The following is a 21,091-nucleotide window of genomic DNA, read 5'->3' on the forward strand; positions in this document are numbered from 1 at the left end:
AGCTAAATAATTATTCTGAGACCCCTCCCCGTTCCATTTCACATGTAATGGACATTTCTGTTACCTGTTGGTTCACTGTTTGAAACCTTGCTTTAGAGGCAGTAGTTGTGCAGAGGTTGGCAAACGTCTGTAAAGGACCAGTGAAAAAATACTTTTGGCTTTGCAAGACTAGTCTACTGCACCTACTCAACTCTGCCATCTTTCTCTGATGATGGATATGGGCTAAGCCTTCTGGGTTCAGGTACCAAGAGCCTCATGGTGGGAACAGGGCCAAACCTTGCAGAAGCATCTGGAGGCAGGAAAGGGCGTGACACTGACCTCGGGCTCATCACCATCAGCTCACAAGCCTTTGCAAGTAAAAGAATTAATGCCAGGATGCTAGGATTTTTTTTTTTTATTGAAACAAGTAAATCAGACAATTACAAGAATTGTACGAATACTAACACAGCCTGAAATGACCCCTTGGGTCCAAGCAGGTGACATGTGCACATCAAAGGCCCAGGGGCCTGCGGTGGGAGGAAGGACCCCCACACACCAGTCTTGGGGCCCAGAGACAGCACGTGTGGCCCTCTCTCTCCTTCTGTGGCTCCTGTCCTCCTCGTAGGAGGTGGCAGTTCTCTGGAAACCTCTGGTTCTCAAGAAAGCCTCTAGCAACCAGCCAGAGAGCAGGTGTGCATGGGCCTGGCTTGGCAAAGTAGTACTTGTTGGCACTGCTCAGCTCAGCACTTCTAGATCCAAGCAGGAGAGGAAAAGGCAGAAAATACAAATCTCATTCTAGAAACACACGCACACACACACAAACCTGATATTACACACTCAATAAAATCCCAAAAGGCTTTTCTGGTTTTTGGTGTTTTGTTTTTGGTGGCAGGGATTCAAAGGAAGAACTCTCATCCTCTGGTTAACATTCACACTAGCAAAAAACCCCTGTTACAAAAAGGAAGAGGAAATAAAATTGTCTTTTTATCGAGAGCCATTTCAGAGGACGACTAAACAATAAGCAGATTCTGACAGACGGCAGTGGGGCTGCATTTTCATCCTTGCTCCTCTCACCCCACACCCACTTAGCAATAAAACCGTGTGTTAAGTGTGGGTGACGGGCTCCAAGCAGCGTCCCCCCATCAACCCAGCCACCCTCTCCCACCAGGCGAAGTTTAAATGCAGTGCGGGCACCACCAGCTTCCTACTAGTTTCAGCGGCACAAGGACCAAGGACAGAGGGTCCAGCTACTGCTGCTCGGCCTGCCTCCTGCAGTAGTTGCTGTAGGCCTCCTCGAACATGGCCTTGCAGGGGAACTGGGCCTTCAGCTTGGAGCAGATGAGGAAGGAGCCGCCCATCTTTCTGTGCAGGGAGTAGGTCTCTTCGGGCGGCGGGACGAGCCGGTGCTTCAGCATGATGGGGATCAGGTTGTGGATCTTCTCGGTGGTGCTCTGGGTGCCAAAGTCAAAGGGCTCCTCCGAGGCAAAGGCCTCCCCCAGGATGAGGATGGCATCCAAGTGGGCGTCTTCCATGGCCTGGAGGAAGAGGGAGGGGAGACTGAAGAGCCTTCACCAGCCCAGGGCTCCCCCACTCCAACCCCAGGGGCTAGACTGAGCGCTCCGAGGGCAGGGCGGGTAGTGAGTGCTTCACCCAGATTGAATCATGGTAACCGGGCATGAACTCAAAACCACCAGGGGCAGGAAACATCGATAAAGTGTAACTTGGACTCTGGGTAAAAAGAAAGAAAGCTTGGCATGCCTGTGGCAAAATGCCAGGTGTGACCCTGCCTGAGGGCCCTCATATCCAGAGGTTTTATAAAATGCCTGTCAGTCCTGAAAGAGCCACAGGCCTGAGCTGAGGTGAGCCTCTGCACTCCTCGTAGGTGGTAGACCTGAGACCACCAGGGTGTCCACACCCCTTCCCCAGTCGGGAAAGGAGAGTGCTGCTATCTGGTGACAGGACACCAAGACGATCACCCCTTCATTTAAGGGGCTACTAAGATCTCTTCCAGCGCGCCCCTCACCCCTTCCCCTGTGAGGCCACAGGAAGTGGGGGCTGGGCTTTGCCATCCCACCTGCTCACCCAGGCCCTGAGCGCCCGCAATGAGCCCAATGACTAGGATCTCGACATGGGCTGGGTGGGACATAAAATACCCAGGGCTGGCTTCATGACCAGCCCTGGTATTCTGAGGACCTCGGCCCACCAGCTGGCGCGGGGCCTGCTCTACCTGCCCTACCATCTCTGATTTCATCTGCTTACAAACTGAGATACCCTTCAGATTTCACAGGAAAAGCAGTCCACATCCCACCCTTCCCACAAACACCAAAGTTGGCCCGGGGGCTGCACATGGCTCAGCAGGCCTGGTGCACCTCCAGAGTCAGGGAGCTCACCTTGACCTCGTAGCCGGTGAGGAACTTCATCTCTATAGATTTCTTCAGTACAGCCTCCCTGTCCTGGTTAGCAGCAGCCCTGATGATCTGGACAGAGGGCACGATGGGTGGCACATAGGAGATCCTGGGGGTCCAGGAGGCTGGTACCCACCCCTCCCCCCACATGCCAGCGCATCCACTTTTACCCTTTACTTGGGCTTCCCTGGTGGCTCGGATAGTAAAGAATCTCCTTCCATGCAGGAGACCAGGGTTCAATCCCTGAGTCGGGAAGATCCCCTAGAGAAGGGAATGGCTACCCACTCTAGTATTCTTGCCCAGAGAATCCCATGGACAGAGGAGCCTGGGGGGCTACAGTCCATGGGGTCGCAAAGTCGGACACGACTGAGTGACTTTTACTTTCCTCTGCACCTGAGGCGGCTGTGACCTCCTCCACCAAACACCAGGGACAGACAGGGACATCAGGACAGGAGTCCACCCTCCCTCCAAGTGCCAGAAGAGCACCCGCCAAGGCCAGCCCCCCGGCTCCCCTCTACCTGGATGTAGAGGTCGGTGAAGGATCTGTCAAATTCCCGAGTTGCCCCGAAGTCCAGAAGAGCCACCTGGGTACGGGCGATACCAGGGAAGGTTTGCCCCAGTGGGGTGGAGGGACAGGGCAACGGGGGGCTGAGACCCCCAGATCTTGGAGCCCTGGTCCAACGGAGCTCAGGGTCCCTGTGGGACCCCCACCAGGTGCTCACCTTGTGCAGTTCAGGGTCATAAAAGAAGTTGGACCAGTTGGGGTCTGTCTGCATGAAGTGGAACTCGAACAGCTCCCGCAGGCACAATACCAGGATGTTGTAGCATATCTGGGGGCCGGGTGGGTCCAGTCACACCACGCCAGGCCGCCTGGCCCCCCCCTAGACCCGGACCTGGAAGCCTGACCCCTGTTCTCCGCTCATCATCCACCCCATCCCCACTCCTGCCCACAGCCAACTTTGATTCCAGGTATATCGCCAGGTGGGGAGACAAAGAAGTGCTCTTGTCCCCGCCCCACAGGGAGTGCTGGGGAATCCAGGGTCACCAAGTGACATACCTCGTTTCGGATCTCCTGGCTCAGCCCCTCAGCCTGGTCCAGGGGGAAGCCAGACACCAGCTCCGTGGTCAGCACGTGGGGGCTGCAGAGCTCGTCCACGATCTCGGGCACATAGAAGAAGGGGTGGTCCTTCAGTAGCTCCCTGGCAGGGACGAGAGGTCACACCCTGTTCACCCTGACCCTCCCACCCCCACCCTGGAGGTGACACACAGGACAGCGAGGGGCTGAACCCTCCAGGCCGAGGGCCCTGCCTCCAGCTGGTGGGGGACGGAGCTCTGGCCCCAGGCCCCATCCACGGTCTTCTGCCCCTCGGAGTTGGAGGGGCTTCCACCCCTTCTGTCCCCGCAGCCGAGGGCTCGAGGCTGGAGACACACCTGAACCTGCGGGCGCAAGCGGCCTCCCGCTGGTAGTCACACTCAAGGGCCAGCTCCCGCCGCAGCACGTCGATCAGGTGCTCGGGGAACAGACCTGGGCGGCGGAGGAGGGTGTCAGGGTGGCCAGGGGCTCCCAGGAAGGCCCCCTGGGGTCCCAGAGTCAGCACCCCACCCCACACGCCTGCCCTTGCAGCAGCCTCAGACCTTCCGGAAGCATGTTGCTCATGTTCAGCACGGTCATGAGGTTGTTGACGTCACTGTTGATGCTCTGGGCCACGCCAGGGTACTGCAGGGAGCAGAGGGGCACCGGGCACACAGAGCACGGCCCTGCGGGCCCCCACCCTCCTGCCACCCGTCGGCTTCCCAGCTGTGCCTCTCCCAGACCCCACACCTCCACAAAGCAGAGCCAAGACCCTACAATGCTGCTGTAACCCCCAGGCCCACCATGACCTGAGTCTACTCCACCTACCGCACCCCCACCCCCAGGCAGAAACAGCCGCCCCACCCCTGCAGCTCAGGCCCTCAGGCAGACAGTCACTTGTCCCCTGTCTCCAATCCGCTCAAACCAAGCTTGCTGGGACGCTGTTCTCCCTCCCAGTCACTCAGCAAATACTTCTCAGCACCCAGCGCTGATCTGGTGCTAGGGACAGAAGCGATGAGACACGCACTCTGCCCTGCATGCGGGAACACACAGGGGGTGTGGGTGCAGAGGCCCCCACACTGCAGGCCTGGCTCTGCCCTGAGCAGCTCCTGAAGACGAGCACACACCCTGGGCACCTACCTGGATCTTCATGGCCACCTCGCGGCCCCCCTTCAAGCGAGCCAGGTGCACCTGCCCAATGGAGGCAGCTGCAAAGGGCCTCTCCTCGAAGTACTCCAGTTTGTCCCGCCAGTTGGGGCCCAGGTCGTTGTTGAGAGTTTTCTGGAGGGAGAGGCCAGGGAGGGGCTGTGAGCACAGCCGGGGAGCCCCCCATCCCCTCCCACAGGGCTGCCGCACCCCAGCCAAGAAGCCCCGGCCTCACCATCATCTGCTTCAGTGGCATGAAGTCTGCGCTCTGCCTGACCCGATCGAAGATCTTAGCCAGATGGGGGTTGATGAAGGCGTCGTCTGGAAGGCAGCAGAGCAGACAGCAGAGCGCTGACCCCTCGGAAGGAGGGCGCGCAGGCCACCTCCATCACCCTGCCCAGTGCAGCCTCCTCAGAGGAGGCCCAGTGCTGCTCCGCCCTTCCACAAACCGAACCCCGGGTTCAGAGAAGACAAGGCACAGGCCCAGCCTCAGGTTCCTCCTGCTTGAGGGGACCTGGCTTTGCTCCCACTCAGGACACCAGCCTCTCAGATACTCTGCCCTGGGCGGCCCCATCAGAAGCCCTGTGGCTCCCCTGAACCCAGGCTCCACTCTCAGCGCTACACTGAGCCCGCCTCCTGCTCAGCCACAGCATCTTCCCCAGCCTTCCTTCCCTGGACCACCCCCCCAACGCCCCAATGTCACGTCACTGCAGCCCGTGAGCTTGCCCACAGCACCCTCAGACCATCAGCCTGACTCTCACCAGTTTTTGAGATGCCAGGACTTTTGGATATGCCAAAACACTCAGAAAGAAGCCAAAAAACAACAACCAGGGGCTCTTATTTAAGACTCTGTTTTTTAAACATTCCAGGTTGGTTAATACCAAGGACTCAAACAAGAGAAGTCAGTGAGCAGAAAACCTCCCTCCCTACTCATCCCCAGTGGGGTCGAAACGCACACCTTCCCTCTGCTCCCCATCCTCCACTGCTCCCCACCTCTGCAAACCACCACCCCACCGCCAGCCCCTCGCCCCGCCAGCACCCCCCTGCCCCAGCCGCACTCACCCTGGATGCTCAGCATCTGGCCCAGCTTGAGCGCCGCCCCGCGCACCTTGCACAGCGTGCGCACAATGCGCTCTGCGTTGGCCTCCGACAGGAAGGGGCTGGAGTCCAACACAGCTTTCTTCCCTGTGGGGGAGCAAAGCCACCATGATACTCCTCAGGCAGGGCTGCCAGACCTGGGACCCCCACCCCACCCCAAGAGGCCCCTCCCCCCACTCAAGACTGAGTACAACCCAGCCCACTGGCCCCTGGTTGTGGATCTTGGCAAATCACTGGTTCTCCCAGTAAAAACAGGAACAATAACGAAATGTCAGGGTTTAGCACATTTTAAGGGCCGTGGAACAGAGTCCAGCAGAGAGCCTGACACAAAGGGCTTCCCTCTCAGGGCTCCACAAAACCGCCAGTGCAGTTTTAACTCTACATCTCACACTTGCCCCCTCAAATGCTGAGGAAGGGCCTCTGGGGCCCCCCAGGTCTCCCCAGGCCGGCCCCCAGCACCCTCCCAAGACACACACACACACACAGGCTGGCCCACGGGGCCTCTCCCTCCATGTCAGCCCCGGCCAAGTGACTGTCTCTAGGCCCTCAGTGTCCTGGACAAAGGTCACCAGCACCCCTGGAGTCCCTGCACAGTCACCCGGGGCCCGCTGGCCATGGTGAGAGCGCAGTCCTCCAGGGAGAGGAGTGCAGGGTCAAGGACAGCCTCACCTGGTGGGTGCCCACCTCTCCCCTCTCCCCACAGAGGCCCTGCAGCCCCCTGCAGCCAGCTGGCCCGGGGAGAAAGTGTAGGAACCTCAGGGGAGCAGATGACCTCTGTCCAGAATACTCAGGGGTGGGGTACAGGGTGGTGACTCAAGGTGACAAGGAGGGGGTCACCCAGTGGTCCTGCCCTCTGTCCTGTGAGCCCAGTTAGACCAGAAACTCCCAAGGCTGCCCCCACGGCGCCTGGCACTTTCCTCAGCCTGCATCCCTGTTGGCCTGGTCCAGCACTCAGAGCAGGTCTGAGCCAGATCCCATGGGGGGACCAGGGGAGGTGGCATCATGCCACTGCCCTCCGTCCAGAGCTGTATCCAGCCTGGCCTCTGATATACCAGGGCCAAGGGGCTAAAGAGGGATGTGAGTCTGAAGGCCAGCGTCTGAGGGTAGCTGTTAGGCCTACACAGGGTCAGGCTCACTCTCAGGGAACCAGATATCAGGACAGGGTCCCAGAAAGGGGAGAGAGTTCAGCTCCACAGGAAGAGGCCAGCAGCTGGACGTCACGGAAGCTACAGCCCCCGGTCAGGGCCACTCCAAGGTGGCTGGGCCAAAAGGGGTCCCCAGCAGACCTCTAAGTCCCCTCTGCCCTCCCCAGCCGCTCAGCCCCTGGGCCCTGTGGGCCGGGGACCTGGGTCATGTCCCTGAGGAGGCAGGGGAGGAGGAAGGCCCCGCCCTAGGCAGGAAGAGGGTGCTTTCTCCCCGAGTGACACAGTGACCCTGACATTGAAAGACAGGGCCCGGCCCTCCTGAGATATCTAGGCAGCCCCTCCTCACAGCTGGCCAGTCTCCACAGCCAGGGCAAAGGTGGTCTGAGAACAATGTGGGGGAGTCAGGGAGCCCAAGGGCATGGTGGGCTGCCCCCCAGCCAGGAGAGGCTCTCCAGGGGGAGCGGGCCGGGCTGGTGGGCGCCCTCCAGGCCCAGCGCTCCAGGCGCTGCTCAGGAAGGGGGAGCACACCCTCTGGGCTGAGTCCCACGTCCTGCTCCCAGTCTGGTGGCACCCAGGTGCCCTGACCCCCAGCCAGGCCACCACTCCCCTGACAAAGGACACCAGCTGTAACCTAGGAGCCGGGGTTGCCTCTTCCCTGCTTGGACAAGGCAGAATGGAGAGCCGCCAGTTTTGGAGCAGAGGATGGGAGGAGCTGTGTCTGGGGAAGGCTGGCTTCTCACTCCAGAGTCAGGCTTCACTTCCCAGAGCCTCAGCGCCAACACTAAAAATACCTCCCTAATCCTCTCTGTCCTCCGGCCCCTTCCAAGGACACACATGTTCAGGGGCCGGTGGGACAGGCTAGTGCCCTCTCCACCGGGAGGACTCCCGTCCCCTCGAGGGGTCCTGCAGGTGAAGCAGGGCCATCCAGGTGGCTGGCAGGCCACCAGGGGAGCCGGCCCCGGGGCTGTAGCCAAGGCTCAGGGACCACAGTGCAGCCGGACAGTGGGGACCACTCAGGGTCCCCAGGGATGGGAAGAGGAGGTATCAGGCCCTGGTATGAGCTGATGAGCCCTGAATAGGGACAGGGGGCACTCAACCCGGAACGTCAAGTACACGTTGAGAAATCCATGAGCATAACGCTCTAGCAGGGCTGCCTTTAATGGCCACCAGAATTCCGTTAAAGGCCAAGTTCCCTGCATCTACCCATCCCACCCCCCACACGGGGACAAGCTTGGAGGAGGGGCCCTGGCTGGGCACCCCCACAAGTGGGAGCTGTGGGGAGCAGCCCCCTGACCCACCAACACAGCACCACAAGCACCCAGGTTCCAGCAGCCAGTCTGCAGAACTTTCTCCATGGAGTGCTGCCCACCACTGGCCACTCAGACTAGGGGGGATTGGGCGTTCTGACCTGATCCCAGCTGGGCTGGCCCTGGGATCACAGGGGAGTCATGACCTTCACCTCAGAGACGAAGGGTCTGAGGCAGGAGAGGAGATGGCCACCCCTGGTCACTGAGCAGGGGGATGGAGGCCCCACAGCTCCAGCAGCTCCCACATCCCTCAGACACAGCCAAACAGGGAGCACTGGCCTAGCACACCCAGGGCCCCAACGAAACCCGAGGCTCCTGTCAGGAGAGAGCAGAAAGCAAGTGTGCAGGCCCCGGAGGAGCCAGGAGGGTGGGCGAGCCAACGTGGGCTGGGACGGGTGCAGAGCAGCCTTCAGGTCCCAAACTCCAGGGCTGCCATTTACACGAACACAAAGTGCAAGGTGCCCGTGGAGGCCAACCCTCGGGAACACAGGCAGGAGCTCGGAGCTGACAGGCCCACCTCCCAGGGCCCACCCTACCCTCCTGGTCAAGGGCCCAGCTCACCTGAGGGGTCCTCAGGGCGGAGGCTCTTCTTGGCGACCTCGGCCAGGGCCCCGAAGCCCAGACCTACGGCTAGACCTGCAGAGAGGAGGTTGAGGGCTCTGAGCATTCGCTCAGGAGCTGCCCATTGCCCTTCCCCATGAGCTTCGGAGCAGCCCCAGGCAGACAAGGGCCTCGCTCTCCAGGGACCCCCACTGACACTGCAGACATCTTGAAAAGGTAGGAGATACACAGGGACTTTTTTTCAGAGAACACCTGGCTCAAGACGAGTGCTCTGGTGGAAAAGTCTCCTCTACCCCCAGTCCCATCACCTTTGCACTCACGTGACACACAAACACACCCCGAGACAACATACAATGAAAAACACATGGGGAGGCACAGCACAAATGGAAAACAGACCAGGAATGGTTGCAGGCCAAGGACAACACAGGGCACCCTTCAGGACACAGTCACCCACTTCACAGTGTGTGCAATGAGCCTCGACATCCTAGAACCCTCTGATCTAGTTGACTGCAACTGCAAGCAGACGTATTACCACCACAACATACAGCAGTCGTTGGTGGGGTCGGAACATTTTGCAAAGGTCATGGGGACTCACTGGAGCTCAGACCATAGCTCTCACTCAAGAGGAAGGCCCCACAGACATGCACAGGGGTTTAAGGATGGTAGGGTATCAGCCCCCCTTTCTCCCTTCATCAACCTTTTAAATCAAGGTTTCTTAACACCTCATTTGTCCAGAGGTTGGTACTCGATGATCCCAACTGTCCAGGAGAGGCCCGAGGAGCCCAGCAGGTGCCACTCAGCCCACCCAGAAAGCCCAGGAGCCTGGCTCAGGGCCCATCTCCTCTATTTCAAACACAGTTCCGGCTGGCTTAGGGGTGGGAGCACAGTTTGCCGAGAGAGTGAAGAACACGTGGAGGACCACGCTGACCACAGCAGAAGGGACAGCAAAGGCCCAGGGAAGATGCCAAAGAGGCCCGAGAACAGCGGACCTTGGTGAGCACGGTCCTGGGGGGCTGGGAGGTTGAGGGAAGAGCTTCCCTCCAGGCCCGGTGGGCTCACACCAGGCAAGGAAACCTGCACACGTTTCTACATTTTCCAAATTTTCTATGATTATGTGTTCCTTCTATGAGAAATATTATTGAATTTATTGAGAAGGTTATTTAATGAAGATAAATTTTAAAAATCAAAACAGGATAACCAAATTAAAAATATATATATATTGGAATACACTTTACCCACCGTTAGGCAAATGTGCAGCCCCCACTTTGCCAGCTGTAAAGGCAGCTCCTGCCTCTTCCGTCGGTGTGAGGATTAAACAGTGGAATAAGATTGAAGCACTCCCAGGAGGGGCAGTCATAGGGCAACACTATTTAAAGATGTTCGCTATTACTATCTTTTCTCCTTTTCAAAGGATGGACCAGTGCTACCCAGGAAATATAATGCCAGCCACGTATATTTTTAATTTCCTAGGGACCACATTAAAAAGTCAAAAAGAAGCCTGTGAAATGAATTCTGATCATATATTTTATTTAACCCAAAGTACTCAACATATTTCCTCTATCTCTTTGCAGTGTTAACTTAGGAAGGCTTTCTTATCTCTCCTTCCTATTCTCTGGAACTCTGCATTCAGATGGGTATATCTTTCCTTTTCTCCTTTGCTTTTTGCTTCTCTTCTTTTCTCAGCTATTTGTAAGGCCTCCTCAGAGGAAAACAATAGAATAGAAAAGACTAGAGATCTCTTCAAACAAATTAGAGATACCAAGGGAACAATTCATGCAAAGATGGGCACAATAAAGGACAGAAACGGAATGGACCTAACAGAAGCAGAAGATATTAAGAGGTGGCAAGAATACACAGAAGAACTACACAAAAAAGATCTTAATGACCCAGATAATCATGATGGTGTGATCACTCACCTAGAGTCAGACATTTTCGAATGTGAAGTCAAGTGGACCTTAGGAAACATCACTATGAACAAAGCTAGCAGAGGTGATGGAATTCCAGTGGAGCTATTTCAAATCCTAAAAGATGATGCTGTGAAAGTGCTGCACTCAGTATGCCAGCAAATCTGAAAAACTCAGCAGTGGCCACAGAATGGGAAAAAGTCAGTTTTCATTCCAATCCCAAAGAAAGGCAATGCCAAAGAATGTTCAAACTACCGCACAATTGCACTCATTTCACATGCTTGCAAAGTAACGGATGCTCAAAATTCTCCAACCCAGACTTCAACAGTAGGTGAACTGAGAACTTCCAGAAGTTCATGCTGGACTTAGAAAAGGCAGAGGAACCAGAGATCAAATTGCCAACATCTGTTGGATCACAGAAAAAGCAAGAGAGTTCCAGAAAAAAACATCTACTTCTGCTTCATTGACTATTTGACTATGAATCACAACAAATTGTGAAAAATTCTTAAAGAGATGGGAATACCAGATCACCTTACCTGCCTCCCAAGAAATCTGTATGTAGGTCAAGAAGCAACAGTTAGAACTGGATATGGAACAATGGACTGGTTCCAAATTGGGAAAGGAGTATGTCAAGGCTGTATACTGTCACCCTGCTTATTTAACTTATATGCAGAGTACATCATGAGAAATGCCAGGCTGGAAGAAGCACAAGCTGGAATCAAGATTGCCAGGAGAAATATCAATAACCTCAGATATGTAGATGACACCACCCTTATGGCAGAAAGCGAAGAGGAACTAAAGACCCTCTTGATGAAGGTGAAAGAGGAGAGTAAAAAAGCTGGCTTTAACCTCAACATTCAAAAAACTAAGATCATGGAATCTGGTCCCATCACTTCATGGCAACTAGATGGGGGAAACAAGGACAGACTTTACTTTCTTGGGCTCCAAAATCACTGCAGATGGTGACTGCAGCCATGAAATTAAGACACTTGCTCCTTGGAAGAAAAACTATGACAGACCTAGACAGCATATTAAAAAGCAGACACATTACTTTGCCAACAAAAGTCTGTCTAGTCAAAGCTATGGTTTTTCCAGTAGTAATGTATGGATGTAAGAGTTGAACCATAAAGAAGGCTGAGTGCTGAAGAATTGATGCTTTTGAACTGTGGTGTTGGAGAAGACTCTTGAGAGTCCCTTGGACAACAAGGAGATCAAACCAGTCAATCCTAAAGGAAATTCAACCCTGAATATTCACTGGAAGGACTGATGTTGAAACTGAAGCTGCAATACTTTGGCCTGATGAAAAGACCCTGATACTGGGAAACACTGAAGGCAGAAGGAGGGGATGACAGAGGATGAGATGGTTGAATGGTATCATCGACTCACTGGACATGAGTTTGAGCAAGCTCCAGGAGATGGTGAAGGACAGGGAAGCCTGGTGTGCTACAGTCCATTGGGTCTCAAAAAGTCGGACATGATTGAGCAACTGAACAACAACTCAACATATTATCACTTACAAGTACTCAATATAAACATTGTTAAAAAGATATATTACTCTTTTCTTACACTAAGCCCTCAAATCCAACGTGTATTTTACTCTCAGATCACATCTCAACTTCGATCAGTCATGTTTCAAGTGCCCAGCACCCCATGTTGCTGGTGAGTCAGCACACGGGCAGCATAAGCCAAGTTCTGGCAGCCACAGGAAGAGGCCACAGTCATCTGGAGATGCCCCCAAGGACACCCTGGTGTGCTGAATGGAGATGCTATGGCCTGTTTACCTCTGACACCCCGATCCAGCCCCAGAGGACACTGAGCACAGAGCCGGAGCCGTGTCTCTGGTCAAATATTAACTCCCTGCTGCCTGCCCATCCTCATCCCACTCAGTACACTATCTGACTTAGCAAAATAACGATAATGGGAACATTAACCTTCAAATCCCAATGACCTTCACCAGTGTCTCTCTGCCCCAAGATTTTTCTCTGGCTAGATCAAGTCCAAAGAGAAGCCTACGAGAGAGGCAGGCGCACCAAAGGTTACCCAACCTGGCCACTGCAAGCAGACGCTGCACCCCTCCCTCTGCAGAGCCCCCCGCGCCTCCTGCTGAGCCTCCTCAGACTCTTCTCTGGCCACTTCTGGGCTGTGGGACAGAGCCAAAGCTCTCCAAGCCAAGGACATGTCACTGAACACTGAATCACGCAGGGAACATTCTGCAAAGGAGGCCGCAGGCTCCTCCTGTGGCCCCGCGAGCTCCCTCAGGATCAGCCTGGTGCCAGGCCTGTGGAACTGCCAACAGACAGGCTCCCCACTGTGGCCCGGGAGGTGAGCAGCCCTGCCAGCCAGCCAGCCCTGACCTTGACCTCAGAGCTCCTGCTCTACTGAACCAGGAATAGACAGACTGGCCCCCCTGCCAGCCCTCAACACGGCTGACTTAAAGGACTCTCAGAGCCTCGTGGAGAGAGAAGGGCAGGGCGCCGCCAGGTTCCTCCTTCTCGCAGAGCCAGGTGGCACCTCTGTCTCAGATTCCCCGAGTTGGTGAGGACACCCTGAGCCCAGGCTCGCTCACTCTCCGTGTGTCACCCACACCCAGCCCCCAGCCCTCAGGACAGCGCCATCCATGCTCGGACCCACAGGCAGCCCCAGCCTGGACTGCACAGCCTGCTCAGAGGTCCCGGAGGAGACCAGCCACAGAGCCAGCTCAGCAGCCCCACGGCCACCACCCTAGGCTGTGAGAAGGCGCCAGCCCCTTTCAAGAAAGTTCCTACATTTCTCTCACCAAAGGAGGTTTTTCAGGCTAGAAACGCGGAAGGAGTGAGGAGCTGCAGGGAGCAGGGTTCTCCCTAGAGGAGTTGGGAGCAGTGGGCTGCTTCCCAGGGAATTGGGCCTGTTCCTCTTGACCAGGAAGCCCAGGCTCCAGAGGCCCTCTGCAGGTCCTCAAGAGATAAATACGTCCCCTCTGAGCAACCACTGGGCTTCCGCCCACACAGGCACAGAGGTCAAGAAAAAAGTAAAAATAACACACCTTCCAGTAAACAGCGGCATCTGTGAGGAGGCTTGGTGAGAGGTGCCAGAGAGCAGAAAGAAGTGAGGAAATGTTCCACATTTACCTACCAGAACCCCCAGGCATGTTTACCGAGCAAGGCTGACTGGAGATTCCCTGCAGCAGTGAGGGGCAAACCTAAGGGAAAAACAGCTTCACTCACACTGCATCACCCACATGCCAGGCGCTGTTCTCAGGCCTCACTTTTATCAACACATCCCACGATCCTCCTGATCTCATAAGACAAGAAAGTCCACACAGAAAAGGCAGTGGACAAGGAAATTTCCTTTGCTTCAAGGTGTTCCCAAACCCTTGGTAATTCCACCTTCTCTCCCATCACCTGCATCCTCAACACCACGCCAGTGCCAGGCCTGGGAGGGGCTGCAGCCCACAGTGCCGCAGGAAGGCAAACAGGAAGGAGCAGCGGAGGAAGTTCCCTGTAGAGTGAGTGTTCTCCTCGGTTCTCAGAACTGGGCCAGGGCGGGAGGGGAAGAACTGACGGCCCCTTTGCTGGATCAGGGAGTAGGGACAAGTTCAAGGGTGGCAGACCCAGACTCAAAGTCCCTTTGAAGTATGCTCCTGGGAAATGTAGGAAACCATGTTCCCTCACCCTTGCCAAGGTTGCTAACTTCTCTTGGACTTACGGGGCATCAGTCTTGCGACCTCAGAGAGTGCAGAGGAGCGCCGGCTGCTTAGAGGGACAGCACACGTGCAGCGTGCATCCTCAGGAAGTCAGGCGGCAAAGCTGGCATCACTGAGTGCCACCCAACGAGGGACGCCAGGGCAGCCCCTGTCGACACCAGGACCTCAGATCTCCGCACCCTCAATGAAAATCAAGTGCCCTATCAATAAATGCTGGTGGGGGAAGCCTGACTTCGCACAAGTCAACACAGGGCTTCATGCAGGAGCTGGGAACACACAGTCCTGCCACAGGAGGTGTGAACACTCCCACCCCTACAGAGCTGCCCCCCACCCCACCCCAGCCAAGGGGTCCACTGGCATCACCACTGCTGAACTGGCTCTGCAAGGCCCCTGGCAACACACAGAAGGGTCTACATCTGAAAACAAACAAGACAGAATGAGGCCATCAACAAAACTCAGTTACTCAATTTACCATCTTTATCTTGGGAGTATGTCCTTTGTACTTTTACGTTGTTAAATGGTCTTTAAAGATATAAATTAAATGATGTTCATAGTTGATGGTAGGTTCTGTTTTGTTTTAAATGTTCTTACTTAGCAAAATTTAAAAATCACCAAACTATGCCCATTTATCCCAAAATCTTTTGTTTTCAGTTTTACTACTGAGACGAGGGGGATGCGGAGAATGACACAAAAGCTTTGTGGGAAAAGGGGCAAATGAGCTCAGAGAGAGCTTTGTTGCTGACATATTAACACCTAGGGTTATCAGAATCTTTAAGAAATTAGGCAACAATAGCGATCAGTTTGCATTCACCTATTTTCTAACATAAGTGAGAACACTGTTCTTACAAAATCACTTAAGAAATTCAATGGTGTCTTGGGAACTATTTTTTAAAGCAATGTATTTTTCTGGGAGTAAGAGTCCTTAACCTTACCTTTTAAAAATAAGAGGATTCCCGAGAGTCCATTCCCTCTACTCTTCATTCCTGACCCACTGTTTTCTCAGACTAGCGTCCATTTTCATGTGTCATATTTCAAAATCCTTTCTACGTAGAATCTAAATATCCTTATCGCCTCCTACTTCTTCTCTTGTTGTTCCTCTCTTTCTAGTTCTCTTACTCAGCACTCTTCTCCCTGATGCCTTAATGATGTGGACTGTAAATTCCTAAGTGAAGGTCCTAGTGATCAGCAAAGTGCTACGCACACAGTGCTCAGCTCCTTTTGATAAGTTTTCTCTTGTTGTTGTTTAGTTGCTTCAGTCATGTCCGCCTCTTGCAACCCCATGGACTGTGGCCCACCAGGCTCCTCTGTCCATGGAATTTCCCAGGCAAGGATACTGGAGTAGGTTGTCATTTCCTTCTCAAGGGGATCTTTCCAACCCAGGGAAAGAACCCACATCTTTTATGTCTCTTGCACTGGCAGGCAGATTCTTTACCACTGAGCCACCAGAGAAGCAAGTTTTCTTTAGTGCTCACTTTAACTGTTAGTCTCATTTCCATAATCATCCAGTTCTCCCTCTATTTGTAGGTGCAGGAGAGATGATAAGACATCTCCTCTGAACCTGTAAGATTGAAGCACAAATGAAAAATACAGAAAAGAGCAGAGGAGACACATAGGACAGAGGAAAAGACCTAACATATGTGTAGCTGGAGTCTCAGAAAGGGAGGAGAAAGAGAACAGGCCAGAAACAATATTTTAAGAAATGACCATTATTTTCCAAAATTGATGAAAGACATCAAGCCACAGATTCAAGAAGCTCTGCAATCCCAAGCAGGATAAAAACAAAGTAAATCACACCCAAGTATGTCACAGTCACACTGCTGAAAACCAAAAGCAAAAAGAGAATTCTAAAAGCAGAGGACAGAAGTACAGATCACCACGCCCACAGCATCACAGCCATGACATCCCACGGCCAAACTGGACCTAGAGTTCCTGCCCCATCTCAGCATCAAAATGTGCTATCCCAACTGGAAAGCCCCTGCCTCTGCCTCCATATACCTGAATACCTGCTGCTGACATTCCCAAACACAACCCTATCTCCCTGAGGTCGAGAGCAACCACCTTCCTTCATACCCCTCATAAAACTTCCTAAAGTCTGTTACTCTGCACCTCAAAACATCTCACCCTTGTAAGGAGAAAAAAGGTTCAAAGTGTTTTCTAGGAGAAGAAAGTAAAGCAGTGTCACTTCAAATTGTTTAGACAATGACCCACCAGTAAGCCATATACAATACAGTGAAGAACATGTATCAATAGCATAAATATATCTGAAACAAATATTTTTGCAATGTTCTAAGTTCTCAGGATCTATGATACTAACTCTGATCCTTTTCTCTTCAATTCCATTCTATTTACTTGTTTTTAAAAACACTGGTCCTGACCCACTTAACTGATTTCACACTCACTTAAGCGTCATAACCCCCAGTTTGAAAACCTCTGGAAAGGATAGAAGGTCCAGAATTTACCTCTGGGGCCAGAACAGCACGTTCTTTCCAGATCTGGCTCCTCTTTGCTCCCATCCTGCCACCTCCAATCCTGAAACATGAGCCGCCAACTGCATGGGCAACATGAGCAACTCTGAATCACAGCTGTGAGCAAATCTCCAGCAGAGACTCTGAAGGAGGGCTCTGGGCACCAGGCAGCTGTCAGCAAGGGCTCAAGAGGCTCCAGAGGGTGCAAAGTCCCTACAGAGACCAGCGCCTCTGCTCACTCAACCCCGGCTCCCTCTGGCGGCCATGTCTCCCACACCCTGAGGGAAGCCCTGCACCCTGGTTTCAAGAAGTTGCCTTTTTGTCCTACACACCTTCCTCTACCACTGCTTTCACTTCAGTCTGCTATCCTTAACTCACCACCCAAAAGGGCTTGACTTTTGCTGGCTTCACCATGATCTTCATCAAATTCTAACTGGCCATCACGACCTTCATCCTGACTGCTTTCCCAAACAGGTGCTCTACCACTCCACCCCGCAGACTCCAGAGAGAGGCTTACGCCCATTCTAAGCTATGTTAGCCAAACTAAGCCTTCCGGTGACAGGGCTCGGCGATGAGCTCTGGTCTGGAGTGAGGGTTACAAAGAAAAACTACAGAGTAAGAAGAGAACAGTTTCTGCCCTCAGACTCATGGAGGAGCGAACAAAACCTCCACCCAACGTGAATGATAATGAACGTCCCAACTAATAGCCACTGAGCAAAGCAGGGAAGTGCCATTCTTCTGGGCGTGAGGACCACTGGACACCATCAGAGCAGCGACTCTCAAACCCATTCTGGTAGTGGCACCCCAGGGGATTACAATGTTCTATGAGCAACTGCTAGCCCATGAATGTGAAATGAAGCAATAATTTTGTGCTAAAACTCAGATGACATTGGATGCCAGATTCTGGAAAAGATAAATAGCAGCAGATGTCAAACTTTAAGAAGTTATGGAAGAAAACCTCAGAGTTGAGATAATTCTATCCAATTAACCTCATCTGCTCTGCACATAAGGTAGACAGCCAGCCACTGTTCAGTGTTAAAGCCCACACATCAGGCCAGCTCCACCCATCAGGGCCAAGGAGCACAGAACCAATTTTGAACAAGGAGGAAGATGGGTTTTCAAAAGAGCAGAGCAGCTAGGGAGAAGAGTGAGCCTGATGTACAGTCTACAGGAGGGGAGATGTACAGACCAAGAAAGCAAAAGGCAGGCAGGTAACAGCTCAGACAGGTGAGAGTGGGCCTTCATGACTAGTCAGCACTGGCATCGACAGGAGTCAATGAGACCTCTGTCGCACAGAGCCTCGCACTTGCCCAGCGAGGGTATATCAATCAAGCTGCCAGAGCTGATTGCCATACTAATGCCATACTTTCATTAACTGTATTGTCTGGAGAACCTATTAAGGACGAGCAAGCTTTAGAGAAGTCATTCCATCTTCAAATAGAACCATCGCAAAGGACGGCACTTTCAACAGGAATATTTTGGTCAGCGAATAAGCACCAGATAGACAACACAACAACACAAAAGCAGATACAACTGCTGTGACTCTTCATTATAAGATGATCCTCCCATATGGACAAAGAGAGCACAGGTGTATTGCACACAAACTCCCAAAGGAAAGGACAAACTCACAACTCCACAGTGCATTAAAATGGACAGCAGCAGCTCAGGGCCAACACACCTCAATATCATTCTACTGGAGCCCGCAGGCCTGCGGGAATCCAGCAAATGGCTCCCCAAAGGACTGGGCAAAACCACTGTGTCCAGAAGCCAAGCAGCCCCACTGTCCCGCCTCCTCTCTGCAGGGCCTCTGGAGGCCTGAGTGAGAAGCTGATGCTGCACATGCTGCCCCCCAAGAAGCAAGGCCACAGTCACAGCACAGCATCAGCCACACCCCACTGATCCCCAGGGGTGAGCTGAGGTAGCAATTGTATAACTCACCCATGGAAAACATCCAGGAACAGCGAACACAGGAGCTACCACCCTCCCCGGGACACCCCTGGGTCACCATCCTCCCTGGCTCAGGCAGGCCCCATGGCAGCCTCATATCTTCTCGCCAGGACTGGCACCTTACCTCCAAAGTTAGCCAGCCGCCCAATCCGTGTAACTGGTACCTTCCGCTCGCGAGCGTGCTCACTGAGCTAGAGGGAGAAGAGAAAGCCCTCATGGCATCAGTGACCAGGGATGGTACCAACCTTTGGGGTCCATGCTGACCCCCACAGCCCCTCTCTACCCCAGGGGAAGCAGCTCCGCCCCAACAGCACACTCCACCCACAAAAGGCCTCTGTGTGCCTGAAACTCCAGGCCACAGACCTGGACAATGTCCCCAGAGGGGGCACCTCACACAGTAGGACTGTGGGAACCACTCCAGCCCCACCCCGGGGGCCTCCTACACGCACTGTCTGCTTGTGGGGCTTGCTCTCGGGGCGAGCCTTGGCCTGCCGGGCCTTCTCAATGTCCTCAGCCGTGAGGCCGCCCATGGACGACTGGTCCTGGTGGTAGACCCTCCGTTGAAGGCCCGGGGCAGAGAATGGGTCTCTGGGACTTGCGAAGAGCCTCCCGTTCACCCTGCCCAGGGGGGAGGCGGCCTGGCCCGGGAGCCCGCCTTCCCGAAAGGGTCCGCTGGCAACGTAGGCAGGAGCCGGGCCCTCACTGCCGGCATGAGCCCAGGGCGGAGGTGACTGCTCTGGGGAGGAGGCTGCAGAGACATCCTCAGAGGCGCCCTCGGCCCTTGTCCCTGAGAAGTGGAATGCTCCTTCCAGGTCATCAAGGCTCTCGGAGTAATATTCTTCAGGATTCTCCTGACCCTGCAGGAAACAAAAGCCGGTGTGAGAGGAGCAAGAGGGCAGCCAACAGCAAATCCCTATGTGTACCCTCTTCCTCCCAGGACAGCACACCCTCCAGGGGGTTCTATCGTGTCACCCCATGGCCTGTTCTAGAGGTGAGCAGCAGCCTGGGATCCAGGAGGACCAGATTCCACACCTGCTCCCGCCAGGGCTCCCACCTTGTGGGCCAGGCAAGCCAGTCGCACGTGGCCCCTGCTGGGTGCCCAGACCAGACCACATGAGTGACCACCCACCTGCAGTAAGCTCCTCACCTGTAAATCCAGGCTAAGGAGAGGCTACCAGGGGCTTTGGGGAGGGTGAGCCAGGGCAAAAGATGGGGAAAGCTCTGCGAAGTAAAAGCATGACCAAAGACCGGCAGAGGGGGGGGCAGCACACAGGTAGGCCCGCCCTGCCTCTCAAGGCCAGTGCCTTGCTACATCTCCGCCAGTCAGCCTTGGGCGCCCCCTCAGGGGCTCTCGCCAGAGGGCTTGTCACAGCCAGGACCAGGCCCAGCTCTTACTGGAGCGGGGCGTACACAGCGCAGGCAAAGAGGGTGATACACCAGGTTTTCCCTGTTAACAGTTGCTGAGACCTGAGCTTCAGGCCCAGGGTCTTTCTACTTTTGAACCCCTAGTGGCCTGGTGAGTTCCTGACCCTTCTCGGACACTTCCTTCTCTGAAAATAGGGCTCCCCCCAGTCACAGAGTTACGTGAGGCACAGACAGGGCCAAGGGAACAGTGCTGAGAAGACTATAATTAGAATGGCACCAACTCCTGAAGGGAGGTCAGTGGCCTAGATTCCCTGAATCCAGGATTCTCTGAAATGGATTCAACACACAGAGCATTGCCTGCAGAATCTGCAGAAACAGCAGCAGACCCCAAAGCCTTCTCACTCTCAGCTTGATAAGATACTGTGGAACCTAGGCAGATAAGACATGCCCTCCAGTGGAAGAAAAGAGACAGGCTATCACTCTTCCTAAGTGAGAAACAGGCTGAGCGAGCTGAAATAACCTGGTCGTGGCCCACCAGGCAGAGCAAGGACCTGGAGCCAAGGCTGGCCCCACTGGCCGCCCCAAGGCCACCTGACAGCATTCCTCAGAGAAGAAATGAGCTGTATTTGGAATCAAGAGACACCTCTCAAGATGGCCAGGGAGGCCCTGGAAAGAGGGAGTCCGGGGCAGGGTCCCACGAGCCACGTAACTCCTGTAACTCCCCTGCTGACCACCAGCCCTGCGTTACCATGACCTGATTACGTGGCAGTCAAGGGGCCTCAGCGCCTCAAGGGGACGAGATTCAGTAACTGTCTGCTGAATGAGTAAGGGAACAAATCCCCTGAGAAAGTAGAGGGAGAGAGGCTTCTGGGGTATCTGGCCCTCTATGCCCTCCTAGTGTGTAGAGGGAAAATGGAGCACACTGGGGACCTCCGCGCGGTGCCTCCTTCCAGGCGGGGGACCATCACTCCCTCCCACCGCCCAGCAGCTGTGCCGGCGGATGCCCTGGTCTCTT

General features: G+C 54.3%; 1 protein-coding gene across 14 annotated transcripts in view; it reads right to left on the bottom strand.

The window, feature by feature from the left end:
• Positions 1–836: 836 nt before the first annotated feature.
• The window catches only part of COQ8A (coenzyme Q8A), a 47,056-nt gene continuing 26,801 nt past the window's right edge, over positions 837–21,091 (bottom strand). For 4 of the 14 annotated variants that reach the window (XM_081486921.1, XM_081486922.1, XM_081486924.1 and 1 more), the window contains 13 exons: positions 19,161–19,568; positions 18,836–18,902; positions 8,714–8,788; positions 5,665–5,787; positions 4,838–4,923; positions 4,597–4,737; positions 4,020–4,101; positions 3,816–3,909; positions 3,442–3,583; positions 3,107–3,214; positions 2,903–2,968; positions 2,370–2,456; positions 837–1,514 (listed from right to left, as the gene is read on the bottom strand). In XM_081486921.1, coding sequence (XP_081343047.1) covers positions 1,227–1,514; positions 2,370–2,456; positions 2,903–2,968; positions 3,107–3,214; positions 3,442–3,583; positions 3,816–3,909; positions 4,020–4,101; positions 4,597–4,737; positions 4,838–4,923; positions 5,665–5,787; positions 8,714–8,788; positions 18,836–18,902; positions 19,161–19,568 — 1,767 coding nt within the window. In that variant the 3' untranslated portion in view covers positions 837–1,226. Of the gene's footprint in view, positions 1,585–2,302; positions 2,457–2,902; positions 2,969–3,106; positions 3,255–3,402; positions 3,584–3,815; positions 3,910–4,019; positions 4,102–4,596; positions 4,738–4,837; positions 4,924–5,664; positions 5,788–8,713; positions 8,789–18,835; positions 18,903–19,160; positions 19,692–21,091 lie in introns of all 14 variants that reach the window. The other 10 variants (XM_081486932.1, XM_081486933.1, XR_014052875.1 and 7 more) reach the window with 9 other exon arrangements.

This window comes from Giraffa tippelskirchi, chromosome 5 (assembly GCF_054371585.1).
Source record: "Giraffa tippelskirchi isolate mGirTip1 chromosome 5, T2T-mGirTip1v1.2.pri, whole genome shotgun sequence".
Lineage (NCBI taxonomy): Eukaryota > Metazoa > Chordata > Mammalia > Artiodactyla > Giraffidae > Giraffa > Giraffa tippelskirchi.